Source organism: Acipenser ruthenus, chromosome 27 (genome assembly GCF_902713425.1).
Source record: "Acipenser ruthenus chromosome 27, fAciRut3.2 maternal haplotype, whole genome shotgun sequence".
Lineage (NCBI taxonomy): Eukaryota > Metazoa > Chordata > Actinopteri > Acipenseriformes > Acipenseridae > Acipenser > Acipenser ruthenus.
In genome coordinates this window covers 20,269,041-20,285,273 of record NC_081215.1, presented here as the reverse complement: position 1 = coordinate 20,285,273, position 16,233 = coordinate 20,269,041, and the positions used below count along the sequence as shown (strand labels likewise).

The following is a 16,233-nucleotide window of genomic DNA, read 5'->3' as shown; positions in this document are numbered from 1 at the left end:
GATGAAAATGCAGCCAAAACAAAGCAAAGAGACAAGCTACGATAATGTAACATTTAATCAATAAACAGTTTTAGTTACTGTGATGTGTGTGTTTTTTTAATCTGTGATCTTTAGTTGTTTTTGTGCATTGTCATGTACAAGTGAACTGTGACATTAAGGCCTTATCGAGCACTATATTCTACAATTTTGAATACTGACTTTGGATACTGTTAATTCTGGAAACAGTGTCGTTTTTTTTTTTTTTTTAATCTTTTGCTAAATTGCATTACCTTTTACGTTGTATGCAGTTCTGTGCATGGGTAACATATTGATTTCATTTTGCTGTTGGGTTGTTAACGGGATTTTACATACTGCTACAATACATACCAGATTTAAAAGTATGTACTGTATTACAATCCATGTGTCGACTTTTGGCAAGTGATATTTTCATTATCATTATCGTTCTGAATTAAAATACTTCTATTAAATATAGAACTGTACCAACAAAACCAATACAGTACATCTAAATGGAAGCCTACTTATTTTAAAACACAGTCTTCAGATATGTATTTTTGATATTGTATCATTTTTGTGTTCCCTGAAAAACGGACAAGGGTTGGAACGGGCCAAAATGAAATAATCAGATATGCGTCACACGCGTTTAACCGTCACAGAAGTCACAATTTTATAGGGTTGTATATGTGAGTGCTGAATGTATCACAATGTGAAAAGCTTGTTTAAATAATCCCCAGTTCCTAAAAAACTACAAAAATTAAGAATCAACTACTCATCCTTTACCTAGTGTGGCCAGTTCTAGTGTGCAATTTTGCAGTGTGTCACTGGTCTGGTTGACAACAAGCACATCCAGTACAATATCATACTGATTCACATGAACATAGGCTTCTGCATAGACTGGATCTGAGAAACCAGTCAGCTGGGTGACCTGAAATGCAAAATTATATAACTGTAAATCATAGCATACCCACAATTATTATGTGTGTTTATCACAGTCTAAACAATAAAAAAACATATCATGGAATAGTCCTTTGAATTGATGCTTTCTAGAAACCAATAGTGCCAAAATCTAACAAGTATTTTACGTGCATTTTAAAATGTCCTTTTATCATTGCATTTCTGGGATTCCCTTTAATAGAAATCCTAATGCAAGATTAGCACAGTTCTTGAAGACTACTTCCTATTTATAGAGAAGATTACTGATTTCACAGTTTCAGAGTAAAACAATATACCTTATTGAGTTTGGAAGCCAGGGGGTTAGCTGCTTCTTTCCTCTGAGTGTTGCCCATGGCTGCGAGCAGGCTCAGCTGGAACTGGTCTTCTTTTGATGTCATCTCATTCTTAGCTGTGAGCTGCATGAAGGAGATGGGGTCGTCTGCCTGTACTGTTACACTCCTCTTCTCAGATTCTTTCTGAAGAAACAAGAAAAAGAGCACATATTAGAGCTTTAAAAAAAGCTTAAATTGTTTAATATAAACATACAAGAGACTCAAATATATAACTAGATGTTCTAAATAGGAATATATCATGCAGTTAAAATATACATGCTTGATTATTTGACTAACAATTAAAACTAAAACTGCTAATTCACAGCTTATTATGTTTAGGTAGTAGAGTCGTGGAAAGTCTCACCTTTTGAGAGAGCTTCTCCTCCTCAAGTTTCACAGACAGCATGTGGGAGAGAGATTTCCTGCACTCTTTGTTAAAGATTTCATTCATCAGGGGAGAGCACTCAGACAACACCTTGAGGCACAGGGAGATACGATCCACATCATCATCTGTGATCGGCTTCTTGGGAAGGGATGACTTCCCAAGGTGCAGAATGGTGGCCATGATCAGCATAGCCTCAGCGATGAAGGCCTATAAAAAGAGCAATTCATGAAAATCAATGTAAGGTTTTACAAGATAAAAGCAAACAAAAAAGCGAAGAAATGTAATGACTAGAACAAAGATTAGGAGCACAGATGCAATACAGCAGATTTGAAAACTCTTCATTAATCAATAAGAAACATTTAAAAGACTTAAGTCCCTCATAATTACACAAAACAGTACTAAGCCTTAATGTTTTAGGTGTGCATTTTGTGTATGGTATAAATTGTATAGTAATAAATTAAAGAATACTGTCATTCATTAATACTAATAATGTTAGCTGAAGTTTTACTTACATTATGTTTCCTTTTATCCTGCACAATGGCTACATACCGCAGGGCAACCTTGGTAAGAGTTGTAGCTAGCGCAGCAGCAACAAAGAAATCTCCATCCATCATAAACCCTCGCAGAGGGGGTCTAAAAGGAAAGGCAGTACCTTACAGTAACGAATGACAATTTTATTCTGTCTTATGTACAGTTTACACAGAGCACATCAGTTGGAAGTGCAAATACTGTTTTAATAACAAACTGAATAGGAGTATGTCTGTACATTTGTACTGAAGTGCTACACTTCCTTGGAAAGTAGATAAGAAATAATACATGAAAATGTCCTGATGGCCAAATAGTTAAATTGATAGCAAGCAGACACAAACCTAAATGTAACTATGAGTAACTTTAAAGTAACACTTATTCAATACCTATCCTCATCCTTTTTGGATGGCCGTGAGCTGCTGAGAGCACTCTGTGTGGCATAGGTGCCCATTTCTGTAACCAGTTTCTGAGTAGGTGCCACTGATACCTCCTCTTCAGATTTGACTTCACCTGCTTCTTTCTTGATCTCATTCTCAACTATGGGGATCTGCAAAACACAGATAATAATGTGAAAAAGTAGTAGATACAACATTTAATGTATAAAGCAGATCACCAATACAGTACTAAAAAAGTTGAACATTGGACCTTAACAAAAAAAAGTCAACATATGTTATTTTCACACGGTATCCTTGAGATAAAACATAAAACTGACCTGTCCTGCATTTAATTTTAAGTATGTAATGAAATTGCAGACATTGCACATAATTCTAAAACCCACTTGTTATTAAATGACAAGCTACTAACTAATTTAGCTGTGCAGCATGTATGGCCTAAAGCATCATACATGTTATTGTTACAGAGGAAAAACAACTTAGTCAAGTTGCCCGTACCTCTCCCAAAGACCTTCGGACCTCGGTCATGACGCTCTGAATGTCTTCCTTTGTATTACAGTATTCTCCCAGGATCCAAAGGGCACCTCTGTAAATCCTGCGTTTACAGAAACACATTTTTTTTTCTTTTTAGTATCCCCTTGCACACATTTCTCTTATAAAAATAAATAAATGACTGAATATTCTCAATCTTACTTCACTGTTTTTATAGCATGGAAGACTTCCAGCATCTTCTCAATGATAAGGGGCCTGAGGTTATCAAACCTCTGGATGGCTTCTCGCACAAACTCCAGCACATCAGCAGCAGCTGCCTCATTACTGTCACTCAGGAACTCCATCAACTAGCAGAAACAAACAAAGGTTGTGATCAAGCTGTTTACATTCAAATATACTGTCCTTCACTGCTGCACTAGAAACTATGAAGGCTTAAACCAACTATTAAGATGTATTCCAGGATTACAGTGAGCTTTTTGATTAATAATCATCATCATAATAATAATAATAATAATAATAATAATAATAATAATAATAATAATAATAATAGGATAGAATGTTGAATACCTGATTGAACACATTTTATAGCAACTTACAGTAACCTAGAGATAATAAAAAGGAAAAGGATTAAATACTGCATCTGCAGTTATAACTCACCACAGGGATAACATTTGCTGCCATATCAGGGAAGCGGACGCTGCAGGAGTGCAATGTTCGGACAAGCAGCTGTCTGTACTTGTCTGTGTCTTCATGCTCTGTCACATTATTTGTTTTGATAACCTCTTTCTTGAGAACAATGACCAGCTGTAAAGAAGACAATAAATAAATGAGTACATACATTTAAAAATAAATGTCATCATGAATAGAAATAGGAAAGACAGTCCCAAACCTCTTCCACATTGCGTGAAGAAACAAGATCAAGGGCAAGCTGCAGGGTTTTCTTGCGCACTTCTAAATCTGGAGTGCTCAGAACTCGGAGGATGTCCATTACCAGGTCCTGCAAGACATAAGCTTTATGATGAGGAAGATATATTGGAAACTATTTATGACAAAGTCACATTTTCACAAAAATGTGTGTCATTTTAAAACTTAGGCGCCAGTATTTCAGTAAATTATTAGCTCATTGAATTAATGTGATCTGTAAGTATTATGATTACTTGCAACTGCGGAAATATAACTACTTTCATACAACAATCTTTGTAAAACACACACAAAAAAAGAAGCCTTTTGAATATTTTACCTGTAGCACACGTTCATGGGTAGGATGTTCCTTTAATTCAATAAGACGATCAAGGACAATCAGCTTCACATTGTTATCACTCTCCTTAATAATCAGATCAATGTAGCACTGAGCAGCCGCCTGGAAAACAGCATAAAAAAAAAAAAAAACATTAAATAAATCAAACTACTGAACACTATTAATAAATAACTGAAAATGAGTAGTTGAAATGCAGGCAAATAGGAAATAGTCCACTGTCTTCGCTACATACTCAGTTGAGAGGTGAGAATTTTAATCATTATCATAAGGCAGAATAGGGTTTATGGCTTTTCATAAAACAGCGAGTCCTTTCTTTATACCAGAATTAGACGTTGTTGGTTTACTGCTGTGAATATTGAACGGGCACCTACCTTAATTGCAGTCGGTGCACTGGAGAGAGTCACTAATGTTCCTGCTGCTTCATATTTAACTGCAGGACTGGATGATTGCAGGAGATTGTAGATACAACGAATGAACCGAGCTCTTTCTGAAGGATTGGCATGACATACCTACACCAAGAAAAATTAGTTATTTATCTGTGTCAGTGAGTTAACTCTCCATCAGGGAACCATCAACATGGTAGCAATCTTTACACAGATTGTCTCAACTACAAAATGTCTCAACTACAAAAATGCACAATGGAGAGTGCAATTAATTAACTGTATAGAGAAAATGTGAAACCACACATGGCTGAAATAGCAATAGCAACCTTAATATTGACTCCGCTTAATTTCATATTAACCTTGCTGGTGTTCTCACAGGAGTGATTTGACCGCCTTATTAACAACAGGTAGTACAAGAGAAATAGGATGGAGAGAGGTCTTTTAATAGAGCAGTTTTAGGGGGTGTTAGAAGCATTGGCTGTGGATTAGATCAATAAAATACTCTCTTTTGTTTAAAATGAGCAAGCTGAAGTAAGAGACTTCCAGTATAAATTAATCTACACGCACCTTGTAAATCAGCTCAACAATAACCAACTGAAGAATGTCTCCGAATGTATGAACCTGATCAATGCAGGTACTAAGGTAATCCAAGGCTCGGTCCTGAGAGATAAATAAAGAGATTAAGTATTGACTGTCACCGTGGTCATCTTAGTCAGTTAAACAGATTTGCACACATTTGCACACTGTATTTACTTCTAAAAAGATAGCAAATATTTACCACATTTGACTGGTTTTTAAACAGTACACAGCATATCATTTGTTTTGTTTTATGATTAATACCAAACCACTCAATTCTTTACATTTACTGACAGCAAAGAAATCACTTTATTTTAGGTGTTTAAAAACAAAACAGGGAACCTGGACAGTTGTATTACCTGATCAGCATGGATGAGCATCATAAAAGCATTTCTCTTGCAGCTGGCATCCTTCTCATTTACCAGGAAGTCGTGGATCAGTTCAGGAGCATCAGGAATTAAATTTTCAAAATTTCTACAAAAAAAAAAAAAAGTGATTGTGTAAAATACACCATTCTTTTTTAAATAGACATATTATTTTAGAGTACCTGACAATATGTTTAAAATAAATCAGGGCACCACAGAATGCATACATTTTTCCCCCCATTCTGAAAAATTAATGCTTCTAGGCCCAGAATATATTTTCAGAGGTTTGGGTATAAACTGTTGTTACAGTCCTATCCACAGATCAGGTTTAATACTAACAGAATTCAGATCTGTCTTACATTTCTGTTAAACAAATCAGTAGTGATCTACCCCTGTTTTTTCAAACCGATTCAGTTTTCTCTGCGGGTTGGGTTGTTTTTCCTCTCACTTATTCTGGAATAAAATTCAAAAGCATATCCACCTGTAAATGGTATAAATAGCCAGGACAGCATTTCTGCGCACATAGCTGTGCCGATGCTCCAAACATGCACGGATTGCTGGCATCAGCGGCTCCAGCAGTTCGGACTCCTTCAGTTTACAAAGGAAGCGCAAGGTGGATCCACGGATGAATTCATTGGGATGCTGTAGGTCCTGGAAACACAGAAAGCAAAACATGAGACACAAGGCCAAATATGCATTTAAAAATATCATAATTATAAATAAGGATCCTTAAAATACTACTTTTTTTTTGGTTTTAAATGTTTCACATAAAAGTCATTATTCTTACTAGCCAATCAGGTAAGCTTTTCCTTTAAATATAATATATAGTATTTTGTTGTATGTTTGGTGGTGTAATAACGTAACAAATCCCTTCACATTAACAAAAAAATGTTTGTAAATATTTTTTATAATAACTTAGAGGTGATTATTTCCATGTACTTAAACATACCAACTGAAGTATTGCTGTTAAATTTAGAATAGTACAAATAAAAGTAATACTAGTACAGAATTTACCTACTGTATGAAAAATGCACAATAAATGATTGGATTACCTTTCTGTAAGCATCACAGACCAAGATCATCTCCTGCAGCAGTTTACCATCAGGGGTGGTCTTGGGCACTATCTCCCAGAACACCAGCAGGAGCTTTTTAATCGTGTGGTCCTGAAGAGGTAGGACAAAGCGAATGATCGTCATCAGAAGCCCTGGAAGCTTCTCTCCATTCAGAATCATAATGATCACCTTCTTCAGGGCCTCTGTTTTTGACTTGATGTCTCCTTTTTCTAAAGATAGAAGAAAAAAATAAAGAAGCTTTAATAAGAACAACAAGCTAAGAAAACTGACCACAAACATGATCCTATATATTTAAAAAGAACTGCGTATATTTTATGCATGCATTCACAGAATGAAAAACAAATAATCTCAAGATGTAGCTGGTACTGTATGTGTAATAAGTACTTGTAATGAATGTGTGCACCTAGTCTACATGTGATTCAGAGCAAACAGACTGGGTTCACATACCAAGGTCCGCTTTCATACTTATTTCCGTTGGAGGTTCCGAGTCCATGGCGACATTTATGAGGGTGTAACATACGTTTTCTGCGGCTGTCATTTTGCCGGCTGTGTAAAGCTATTAATGGGAGGAAGCTTCAATGACAAATCAGCGTTGAAGAGACACTAATAAAAAGAAAAAAGAAGAAAAAAAAAACAATGTATCTCATTTAATTTTCACATTACACACATATCAATTTCTTGTTTACCACTTTTAGTAAAGCATATGTGGCCCCATTAGATTAGACAAGTTTGTTGTTTTTTTTTTAAGGATCATTAAATTTCTCTTTTGAATCACAATTGTGTCTTAGTGTTAAAAGTATAGCTAAATCGTTCATGGCATTCTTTATTTTTATTTGCATTAGCTACTTTATTAAAGAAACGATCAGGTGTTTACTCAGTCATACATAAACTTAAATTAACCCGTATTCTAACTATGCTATGCTGATACATAAGGTACTGGACATTCACGACAATCCGACACGAGTACCGTAAATACGTCTACAGTTAGTCGCTAACATGCCTGTAAAAACAGTCATTTATTATTGTGAATAGCTAAACCTGCTGATAATAATTTACAATCCCTGTACTGTACTTCCATAGATGTTCGACTTTACTTGCCAAGGAAGCTTGGCCTAAGAAGACAGGCCTGAGGGAGCCAACTCAACAGCTATTCAAAACGTGATAAAAATCAGAAAACGAAAGCATGCCATACATAAGAAATTAAATACGACCAAATACAAATCTGTACATTCTAGTAAATTCATCCCGGTTTTTCCATACACACAGCAATATGAATGTTAAACTTCTTCCTGTTTTCGACAATACAGCACTCAGTGCCTTGTTGGAAGTTTACCTGTAATCAATGATGTGGAGCTTCAACAGAAAGGTTGCTTTAAGATTTACATTCATGGATACTGCAAAATCTACATGTAAATAAGGTAACAATGCATATGTATGAGGCGTGATTTTGTGTTACCTTCCAACTGTGTTTTTATTTCTCGTTTTTTCCTTTTCTTTGCCTCCTTCCTTCAGCTTCACTCTCAGGCTACCCAGCTGCTCAGCGCTACAACATCCCGGTGACGTGGAACTGCAGTCTGTGAGCCACAGCAATACTACAGGAAGCCGAGAGGCACAGAATCCACCAACAGACGAAAAACGAACGCGTTTCGAAATGTACACCCACATCACTGATGTTGATCATAGAATTCTATATTGTATTGTGTTGAAAAGAAGTAAATGCATAACATCTTGACTTTGTGAGCAGGGGAGGGGACTTGGGCCTAGAATACATTTAAATTGATGCTTTATGTAACTTATTCCAATTTCTTTACCTTTTTTTTTTTAATGATTCTTGTACATAGATCATTGTTTGCCATGCTAAAATTCAGCAAGAATTACTTCTGTAATGATATTAAGGCTGATTGAGGGGAACTTTAGTGTGGAAGCATATTAGCACTATTTGCACCATGCTTACCATATTCTGGATCTATAAACACAATAAATAATATAAAGATATATACTCCCCTACACTTTTTTTTTTTTTTTTTTTACTTGTATGGAGTGCGACATTGATGCATAGTAAAATGGCTGTTCTTTATCACGTTAATGAATGTTACATAATCTGGGATATATGGAGGTTGTTTGTCTGTCCAACCGCCTGTCTACACATACATACATTTTGACAAATCTTGTGAAGAACCGCTTGTGATGAAACTTGATAAAGGCATTCTTTAGAACAATCTATTACTATTATAAGAATATGGGGGTACAAAGAGGCTGCCCGTCTGTGTCTTATATTGAGTTGCCCTGCATATAGAATGATGTCACATGTAGTTTAGAATACATATGCTGCATCTTCCTGTTGCAAGACAAATTTAGCCACAATGGTCGAGATACCAGATCCGACAGACTTGAATATCCATGACTGCACAAATTACTTATGTTTCTTGAGAAACATATTTTTCAGCAACACTCTCTGAAGGAATACTATGTGGTAATTTAAGGGTCACATATTGTCCTATAATTTAAACACCTTGGAAACTGGCAGAATCCATCAGCCTGGCTGCCCTGTTGACAATGTCTATTTACTTATCCATATTGTTAAAATTAAGACAAATAGGGAATACATATATTGAATGTCTGTGACAATACAGTACTGTGTAAAATTATTTGAAAAATACTTTTAGATACACGTCAGTTTCACTTGCATGTTAGTTCTCTTATCTGGACAAATGCAGTTTGTGGATCTATGTGCTGGAAATGTATATGTTGCTTTCCTTGTTTTTCTCTGTATGCATTGTCAACCAATACAGTATCTGTTGATCTTCAGTGTTTGTTCAGATTCCAGTGAAGGTTATCTATAAATGGGAGGTCATTCTATCGCAGCTTTCTGCTTGTGTCCTTCAGACTGCTGCAATCTCGTGTTGGTGTTAACATGAATTCACCAATGACACAATGAAAGGTTTATATTTGCTCACATAAGCAATGAGCTGTATTGAAAATGTCAATTGGTGTACAGAGGAATTTCTTGTACAGACATTCACAATAATACCTGGTCTTCAGTCACCAAAACTATTTTGTAAAACTCCCATATTTGTGTCTATTCAATTGATCTAAAACAGTAGATTTTAATTTTAAACAGTAAATAGGGGCAGATCTAAATACAGCTAATGTTTAAACAAAATAAATTAAAACCAAATTCTCAGTGTTGGAATATCTTTTCTTTTAGTTTCAGAAAAGGTGCTCTTTTCTACCGTAATGAATTTCTAGGAATGTATTTATGTACTGTCACTGTTCTGTACTAGAGCAAGCAAAGTTCATCGCTAGAGTTTCAGTTTATTTTGCTCACCCTTTTCCTTTAAAGCACAGGACACTTTACCAGACACTTAAATAAGGCTATTGAAATCCTCTGTGTTTAATAAAGCGGAAATTTTTATTTTACTGGAGATCCTTACTGGAGGCTGTGAGATTTCATTAAAAACAGTTCAGAATGTTTTATTATAGTACAGGATTTTAGCTTTTCTTTTGTGTAATCCTTGGAACTACACTACTTTCCAAACCGTTTCTGTTTAAAAAAAAAAAAAAAAAAGACTTTTGGGGAAACTTTAATTACATTTTCAAAAGTTGGTTCTGATAGAAAAGCAGAAAATAACTAGTCTTTGTAGAAATCAGAAAACAAGGTACTGAATATTATGGGATATACAGTGATGCATAAGCAACTCATATAACCTCTTCAATTGAACTGGTCACTGCATCAGAGTATAGTTTCAGTAAGTATTGCCATAGAAAGACACAAGGGCTTTTTGTTGTAATTATAAACTAAATAGCAGACATCAGTGCTCCATTGGTTCCTCTGCTTTTTCTGCAGCAGGCTCTTCAGTAGGTGGGGCAACCTACAAAATAATAATAAAAAAAATAAAACAAAACACAATGAAATATATTGTATATCATTTTTATAGACAATGATAGTTGAAAGGAGTCAGAGAAATAGTTACATCAGTCTGAGGCTGTAGCTCCAGTTGCCCTGCCCGGTGTGTTTGTGAACTGGTGCAGGCTCAGTCCTTATCTCGAGGAGTACTATTTTCACACCCGTCCTAGTAAAATTCTTACCTTTCTCTGAGGCCTTTCCTCAAGGCCCTCAAGGAATGGTGCAACATCATCATCATCATAGATAGTGAACTCCATATCTTTGGCAATAACTCCAATGGAGACATTCTGTGAAGAGTAATAGGAATTACTGAAGACTTTGCTCAACATGAACCCAGACAAAACAAGTTAAAACCCCCTATTAAGATAATTTAATTAGTTTGTGTATACGCCTTTTTACATAGCGTGGTCTCTCTTGTGATTTGCATGCTTACCAGTCAGTTACAAGCTCTCCTGTAAACTAGTGAGTACCTAGTGAGTAATAGCGAGTACCTTTGTGGTGAGGTCCTGTTCTGCAGGAAGAGTCTCTCTTAAAGCATGCAGGCCATGTCTAACAAGTTCATTTAAATTACCTGTAAAATGAAACAAAAAACAATATTAATACAAAACTTTGACCCAGCTAAATAAGAGTTTAAATGGCATGTTAAATTACCTCCTTCATCCCCCCCCTCCCCTCCCAAACTTACAGTCAAGAAATCCATCCATGTGTCTTTCCAGGTAGGTGCGTGCAGACTGAGATCTGGCACCAATGGACATTGCTTTACAATCAAAATAGTTGGCTGAAGGACATGTCTGGAAAATGTGAGGTCCCATGTCCTTAAAAAAAATTTAAAAAAATGAAAAAATAAAACATGGGCTAATTGTTATTAAAAATAAACACCTTTTTCAAATTTATATCATATCCTATACATAACTGATCAAAGAGATGACAATCACATAGCACGTCATGCTCCTTAAGGTGACATTACCAGTGGACTAACAGAGAGGTGTCAAGAGGTAATAACATGCCCAGCTGGTAGCTTCAGTTTAAACAGCATAAATGAGACTACCATATGCGCTATACACTTTGTGGATTGGAACATGGCAAGCATCTCGTGCTGGTAACTACTCAGAAGAGTGCTGTGGTTGGCTGTTTAAGACCCACACTGGGCAAATTCTTGTCCATTCTAACCACACTTCTACCAATGTAGCCTTTATAGTGTATGGCTGTTGCAGTACAAAGAGACTTTTTTGACACAGCCTGATGGTGTCCCTCTGGTGTTCAGGCCAGGTTATTACCTGCGTACAATGTTTTAAATGCCAGGTGCTGTCAACTTTGAAAAGAAAAACTTCAAGTTCAAAAAGCGATGTTTTTAGAGAATTCACAATACAGTACTATGAAGCAGTTCTTACATGCAATTGTTATTTTTTTTATAGAATATCTAGTTTTGTTTTTTTCTTTTGATCACCAAACATAAGTTTTCTAGTCAACTTACATCATAACCTGCAATAAGCAATCCAACACCATATGGTCTCCTGCCATAACGTTGTGTAGGAATCTGGGTTTCTGAGGAACACATGTAAGGAAAGCAACAAGAGCTTTATCATACAACACCACCTCAAAAGTGTCATCTGCAACAGTTAAAAGTTACATAAACTTGAACAAAAACACAATTACTGATTCAAAACTACAGAAACTCCTGCAGCTTATACCAATTACTTTAAAGAGTCACACAGTTCTCAAAATAAAATCGCTATTTAAGTACTCTGATAAATATAGATTGCTTCCAAAAAATCTTTACTACATTACTTCGCAGCAACGGACTCAATTAATTTGTAACACGCTGTGCTGGTTACAACCAGGAATCACTTAAAAGGACGTGGTTCTGAATGTCAGCTACCAATTCAAGCCAGTATAACTGCAAAGGAAAATCAGCATCCCATGTGTTTTGCTCTGCTTGTCATTGCAATAGAAGTCCTTCATTTTTAATTCCCACCCTTACTAGATACTATGGACTACTATTGATGCTTTTTTTTTTTTTTTTTAACTACGGTACAATCTGCTCATTTTTTATATGACAAAACTAAATTAGTAAGATCAACTTAGGTTAATTTAATGATTCTTAAATACACCCAACATATTACCATTTTTCTTACATGTGATAATTAAGCAAAACGTAACTCAATAAAACAACAAATGACCAAAGCAATGCCTAACTTGATATTATAGTAGCACAAGCATTAACTGTAGAAAGGATACTGCTTCCAATCAAGGAGACCAAGCGGGAAACAGGAAGGGCTCTGTCGAACACGAACCTGGAGTCAAGACACTCCTGGCGCATAAAGTTACTGTTATTGAAAAAAATAACACACAAAAAACAATTAGTAAACGGTATTGTAAAAATGGAAAGATCATGTGGTTACACTTTTAATTGTATCCGCTTTTTAAAGTACTTAGCAGCTAACTGGTCAGAGGCATGCTTTGTTAGTCAGGCTGTGTGGTCCAGTGGTTAAAGAAAAGGGCTTGTAACCATGAGGTCCCCGGTTCAAATCCCACCTCAACCACTGACTCATTGTGTGACCCTGAGCAGGTCCCTTAACCTCCTTGTGCTCCGTCTTTCGGGTGAGACGTAATTGTAAGTGACTCTGCAGCTGATGCATAGTTCACACACCGAGTCTCTGTAAGTCGCCTTGGATAAAGGCGTCTTCTAAATAAATAAATAAATAAATAAATAAAGTCTTTCTAAACCTGGAAATCAAAAGGTCACTGAGGAGACCACAAACAAAGACTAATGATAGGATCACATGATGGTGTTTACTTACAATAGAAATAACTGTCCCAGCAATGAGAACATGCATTATATTTATGCTCAGATACAAAGTTTAATATTGATACAAAATAAATGTATATCACAAAAGAGCAAAATACAAACCACAGAAGCCTTGCATCAGCAGTGAGGCCAGCAATGGAAATACCAACGTGGCTGTCTACATGAAGGATTTTCTTCTGGTGAGCAGCTAGTTCAGACTGAGCTCTCTGCAGGGAGAAAATTTAAATAAAATGGCAGACATTAAGAAAAAAATAATAAAATACCAAGAATAATAAAACTAAATCATAGCAATGTTTAAAATGATTATACATGTCAAAAGAACATGAAACAGAAATACAGTAGTTAAATTTAAACTTTTACCCCCAGCAGAAATGCACCCATACCTTCAATGCCACCAGCACAGCATGGGTCCTGGATTTTAGCCCAACAGTGGCTGAACCCTGTTTCACTGCTTCCATCGCATATTCAATCTGATGGATACGGCCCTGTAAAACAGATGGAGAAACACATCACGTAATGATGTCCACCCTGGAAGGTACATAAACATGCTGCAGTATTCCATTTCATTTTCTACAGGGTGGTTAGAAGGTCATTTGGCCTTTCTGTGCTGCTGCTATGGGAAAAGAAAAAAAAAACTATTTATTGGATAATAAAAGTTTGTACCTGTGAAATTGCTGCATTCTGCAATTTTTGAAGCTTTATCTTGCTGACCTTACAACAACTGGTTGCCAGTCAATACAATAACACTTCATCTACAAGGTAGTTCTAATTTAGTTCCGTCACCTGCCATGTTTCACAGATCACGGCTGGTTTAAGTGTTTCAGGAATTAAACTTCAACATACAAGTGAACCGTACAAGCTCCACTTTGAGACACATACAGTTTTCTGTCATGCGGACACTCAAATAAGTTTCCTGCTGGAAAGACACACACTGCTTTGGCTAGATTTATAAAAAGTGCATTAAGAATGAGCAAGGTAAAATATAACATGTTCAATCACATTCTCAAATGCATCTAGTTTAACCATGCTATGCAAACTTAAGACCACTAAGTTTGCAAACAATGAAGGGGCTTGGAAATTAAACCATTTAGCTTCAGCATCAGCACAGACTGTCTCAGTGAAACAGATACCAAACTTTTAACAGCGTTTTGCCAATATGTAACAACTCGTCATAATTAAATCTTACCTGAGGGCTCCATACAGTAACATCGTTGTCATATTGATTACGGAACTGTAAAAGAAAGAAGCAGGAATGTTAGTAACTGGGAAATGTTCTCCAGAATTGTAGGATATTCCTAAAATCTTGTTAAGCACATGCGTTCCCTCAAATCTTTGAGGCTTCTGTTGACCGTGTGATTGAAATGTCAACATTTTAATGCAACATTGTAACGTACACTTGGACAATGTACACCAACGTATCATTGCTATACAACCAAAGAGTGCAATATACGACCATAACTGTAGTAATCACAGAAAAAAAACAGACTAAATTCCTTAAAACACTATCATCTTTAACACCTCGCATTAGGAAAAACAGAGCTTTACTTATCAAGCAAGACATACATAGACGTGCTTCACTTAAAGAGATAACTAGTCTAGTAAGAGACTTACACTGTCGGACGATGCCATTATTCACCGCACAATGACCAAAGTGCACAAAGTGACAAACCTATAGCCTCGAAGAGATTGTTTTTTAGTTTTAAAAATGTATAAGTCTAGCACACCACCTGTTTCCTTAACAACCACACTAAGATACAGTTGCTACAACATTAAATAAGTAATTACTTGATCATTCCACACCTGCTGTGTTACTGTAACTTATCGAATAACAAAAACGCAATTCATTTAATCCATATACATTGGTGTGATTTACATTTGACGCAGAGGGCATTTGAACTTTTCATGGGATTTAAGTTAACATGGTTATGCATTGTAATATTCTCAGAACTATCGGTGAAGTATATGGAAACCAACAACAGCACACAATGTTAGAACTTTATTTGAATGAATATATTTCTTGGTTCTGTTCTCCTTTAATTACCATCCATAAACAAAATGTTATACCTGCACGAAAGTGAAAGTGAAAATAGCTAGAGTGGTCTGCTACAATTTAGCTAAATAACAAAATATGTTGTAATATTTCGTTTTTTAGTACAATAAGTGAACATCTTATAACAAACAAAAACATTATTATTTTCATAATTATTAAATAAATGCAAGTTAGTCTGATACATTGGATACAGTGCATATCATATCAACATATTGCACAGGCCTTACGGTGTTTGTATAAGAAAAAACATTTAAAAAAACAGTACTTTGCATCTTGATTACTAAAAATCCTAATATGTGGTTAGAATTAATTATAATCATTTTGTAATCTTTTACTTTAGGGACGAAATTGGTACTTAATTTAATTCACACACGAGACAATCGTAAACGCTTACTCACTGCCCCATCCCCCACATTCATTCTCTCCCAACACCAAAACTATCAATGCATGTCAGTTTTTAAGTAATTGTATAGGCCAGGTGTATTAATACAACTATATAATCACAATTTAATGTATAAAATCCTTCAGTGTAATACTTAACCTCAATATAATTATATTTCACTCTTACCATCTTTCCTTCCCGCTGCTGGCTCTGGTAAACTGAACTGTTATGCAGCCTATCTATTACTTTCCCCTTAACCAGAGAGCCATATTTGACGCTTTAACGAAGGGTGGAGCAGTGGATCACAGAATCATCGTGAAAAGCAAAGTAATCCAGTGAGAAACTCTCTGATACAGTAATTGAAAGTTATT

The 16,233-nt window shown here is 35.8% G+C and overlaps 2 protein-coding genes across 3 annotated transcripts in view; both read right to left on the bottom strand.

The window, feature by feature from the left end:
- LOC117431932 (coatomer subunit beta-like) overlaps nt 1-8,327 on the bottom strand; it is an 11,069-nt gene extending 2,742 nt beyond the window's left edge. The window contains exons 1-17 of one of the 2 annotated variants that reach the window (XM_034053219.3): nt 8,171-8,327; nt 7,162-7,317; nt 6,694-6,923; nt 6,123-6,292; nt 5,636-5,750; nt 5,268-5,360; nt 4,689-4,826; nt 4,300-4,419; nt 3,949-4,056; nt 3,717-3,863; nt 3,261-3,406; nt 3,066-3,162; nt 2,562-2,722; nt 2,160-2,280; nt 1,627-1,854; nt 1,227-1,406; nt 778-922 (exon numbers count right to left, since the gene is read on the bottom strand). In XM_034053219.3, the coding sequence (XP_033909110.1) occupies nt 778-922; nt 1,227-1,406; nt 1,627-1,854; nt 2,160-2,280; nt 2,562-2,722; nt 3,066-3,162; nt 3,261-3,406; nt 3,717-3,863; nt 3,949-4,056; nt 4,300-4,419; nt 4,689-4,826; nt 5,268-5,360; nt 5,636-5,750; nt 6,123-6,292; nt 6,694-6,923; nt 7,162-7,252 (2,290 nt within the window). In that variant the 5' untranslated portion in view covers nt 7,253-7,317; nt 8,171-8,327. The other variant, XM_059001895.1, reaches the window with a different exon arrangement.
- Nucleotides 8,328-10,107: 1,780 nt separating this feature from the next.
- On the bottom strand, nt 10,108-16,180 carry LOC117432089 (proteasome subunit alpha type-1). The gene is made up of 10 exons (XM_034053538.3): nt 16,049-16,180; nt 14,617-14,661; nt 13,814-13,915; nt 13,533-13,636; nt 12,860-12,948; nt 12,096-12,166; nt 11,307-11,436; nt 11,113-11,192; nt 10,804-10,908; nt 10,108-10,586 (listed from the first exon to the last, which is right to left on the bottom strand). The coding sequence occupies exons 1-10, from the start codon at nt 16,049-16,051 to the stop codon at nt 10,527-10,529; spliced, it is 789 nt and encodes a 262-aa protein (XP_033909429.1). The 5' UTR covers nt 16,052-16,180; the 3' UTR covers nt 10,108-10,526.
- Nucleotides 16,181-16,233: the final 53 nt, after the last annotated feature.

Bases quoted from the DNA above. Each gene is read 5' to 3' on its own strand.
- LOC117432089 (XM_034053538.3), bottom strand. The intron at 13,916-14,616 runs GTAAGATTTAAT...TCTGTTTTACAG, and splicing joins TTACTGTATGGAGCCCTCAG to GGCCGTATCCATCAGATTGA. The intron at 10,909-11,112 runs GTACTCGCTATT...TACTCTTCACAG, and splicing joins AACAGGACCTCACCACAAAG to AATGTCTCCATTGGAGTTAT.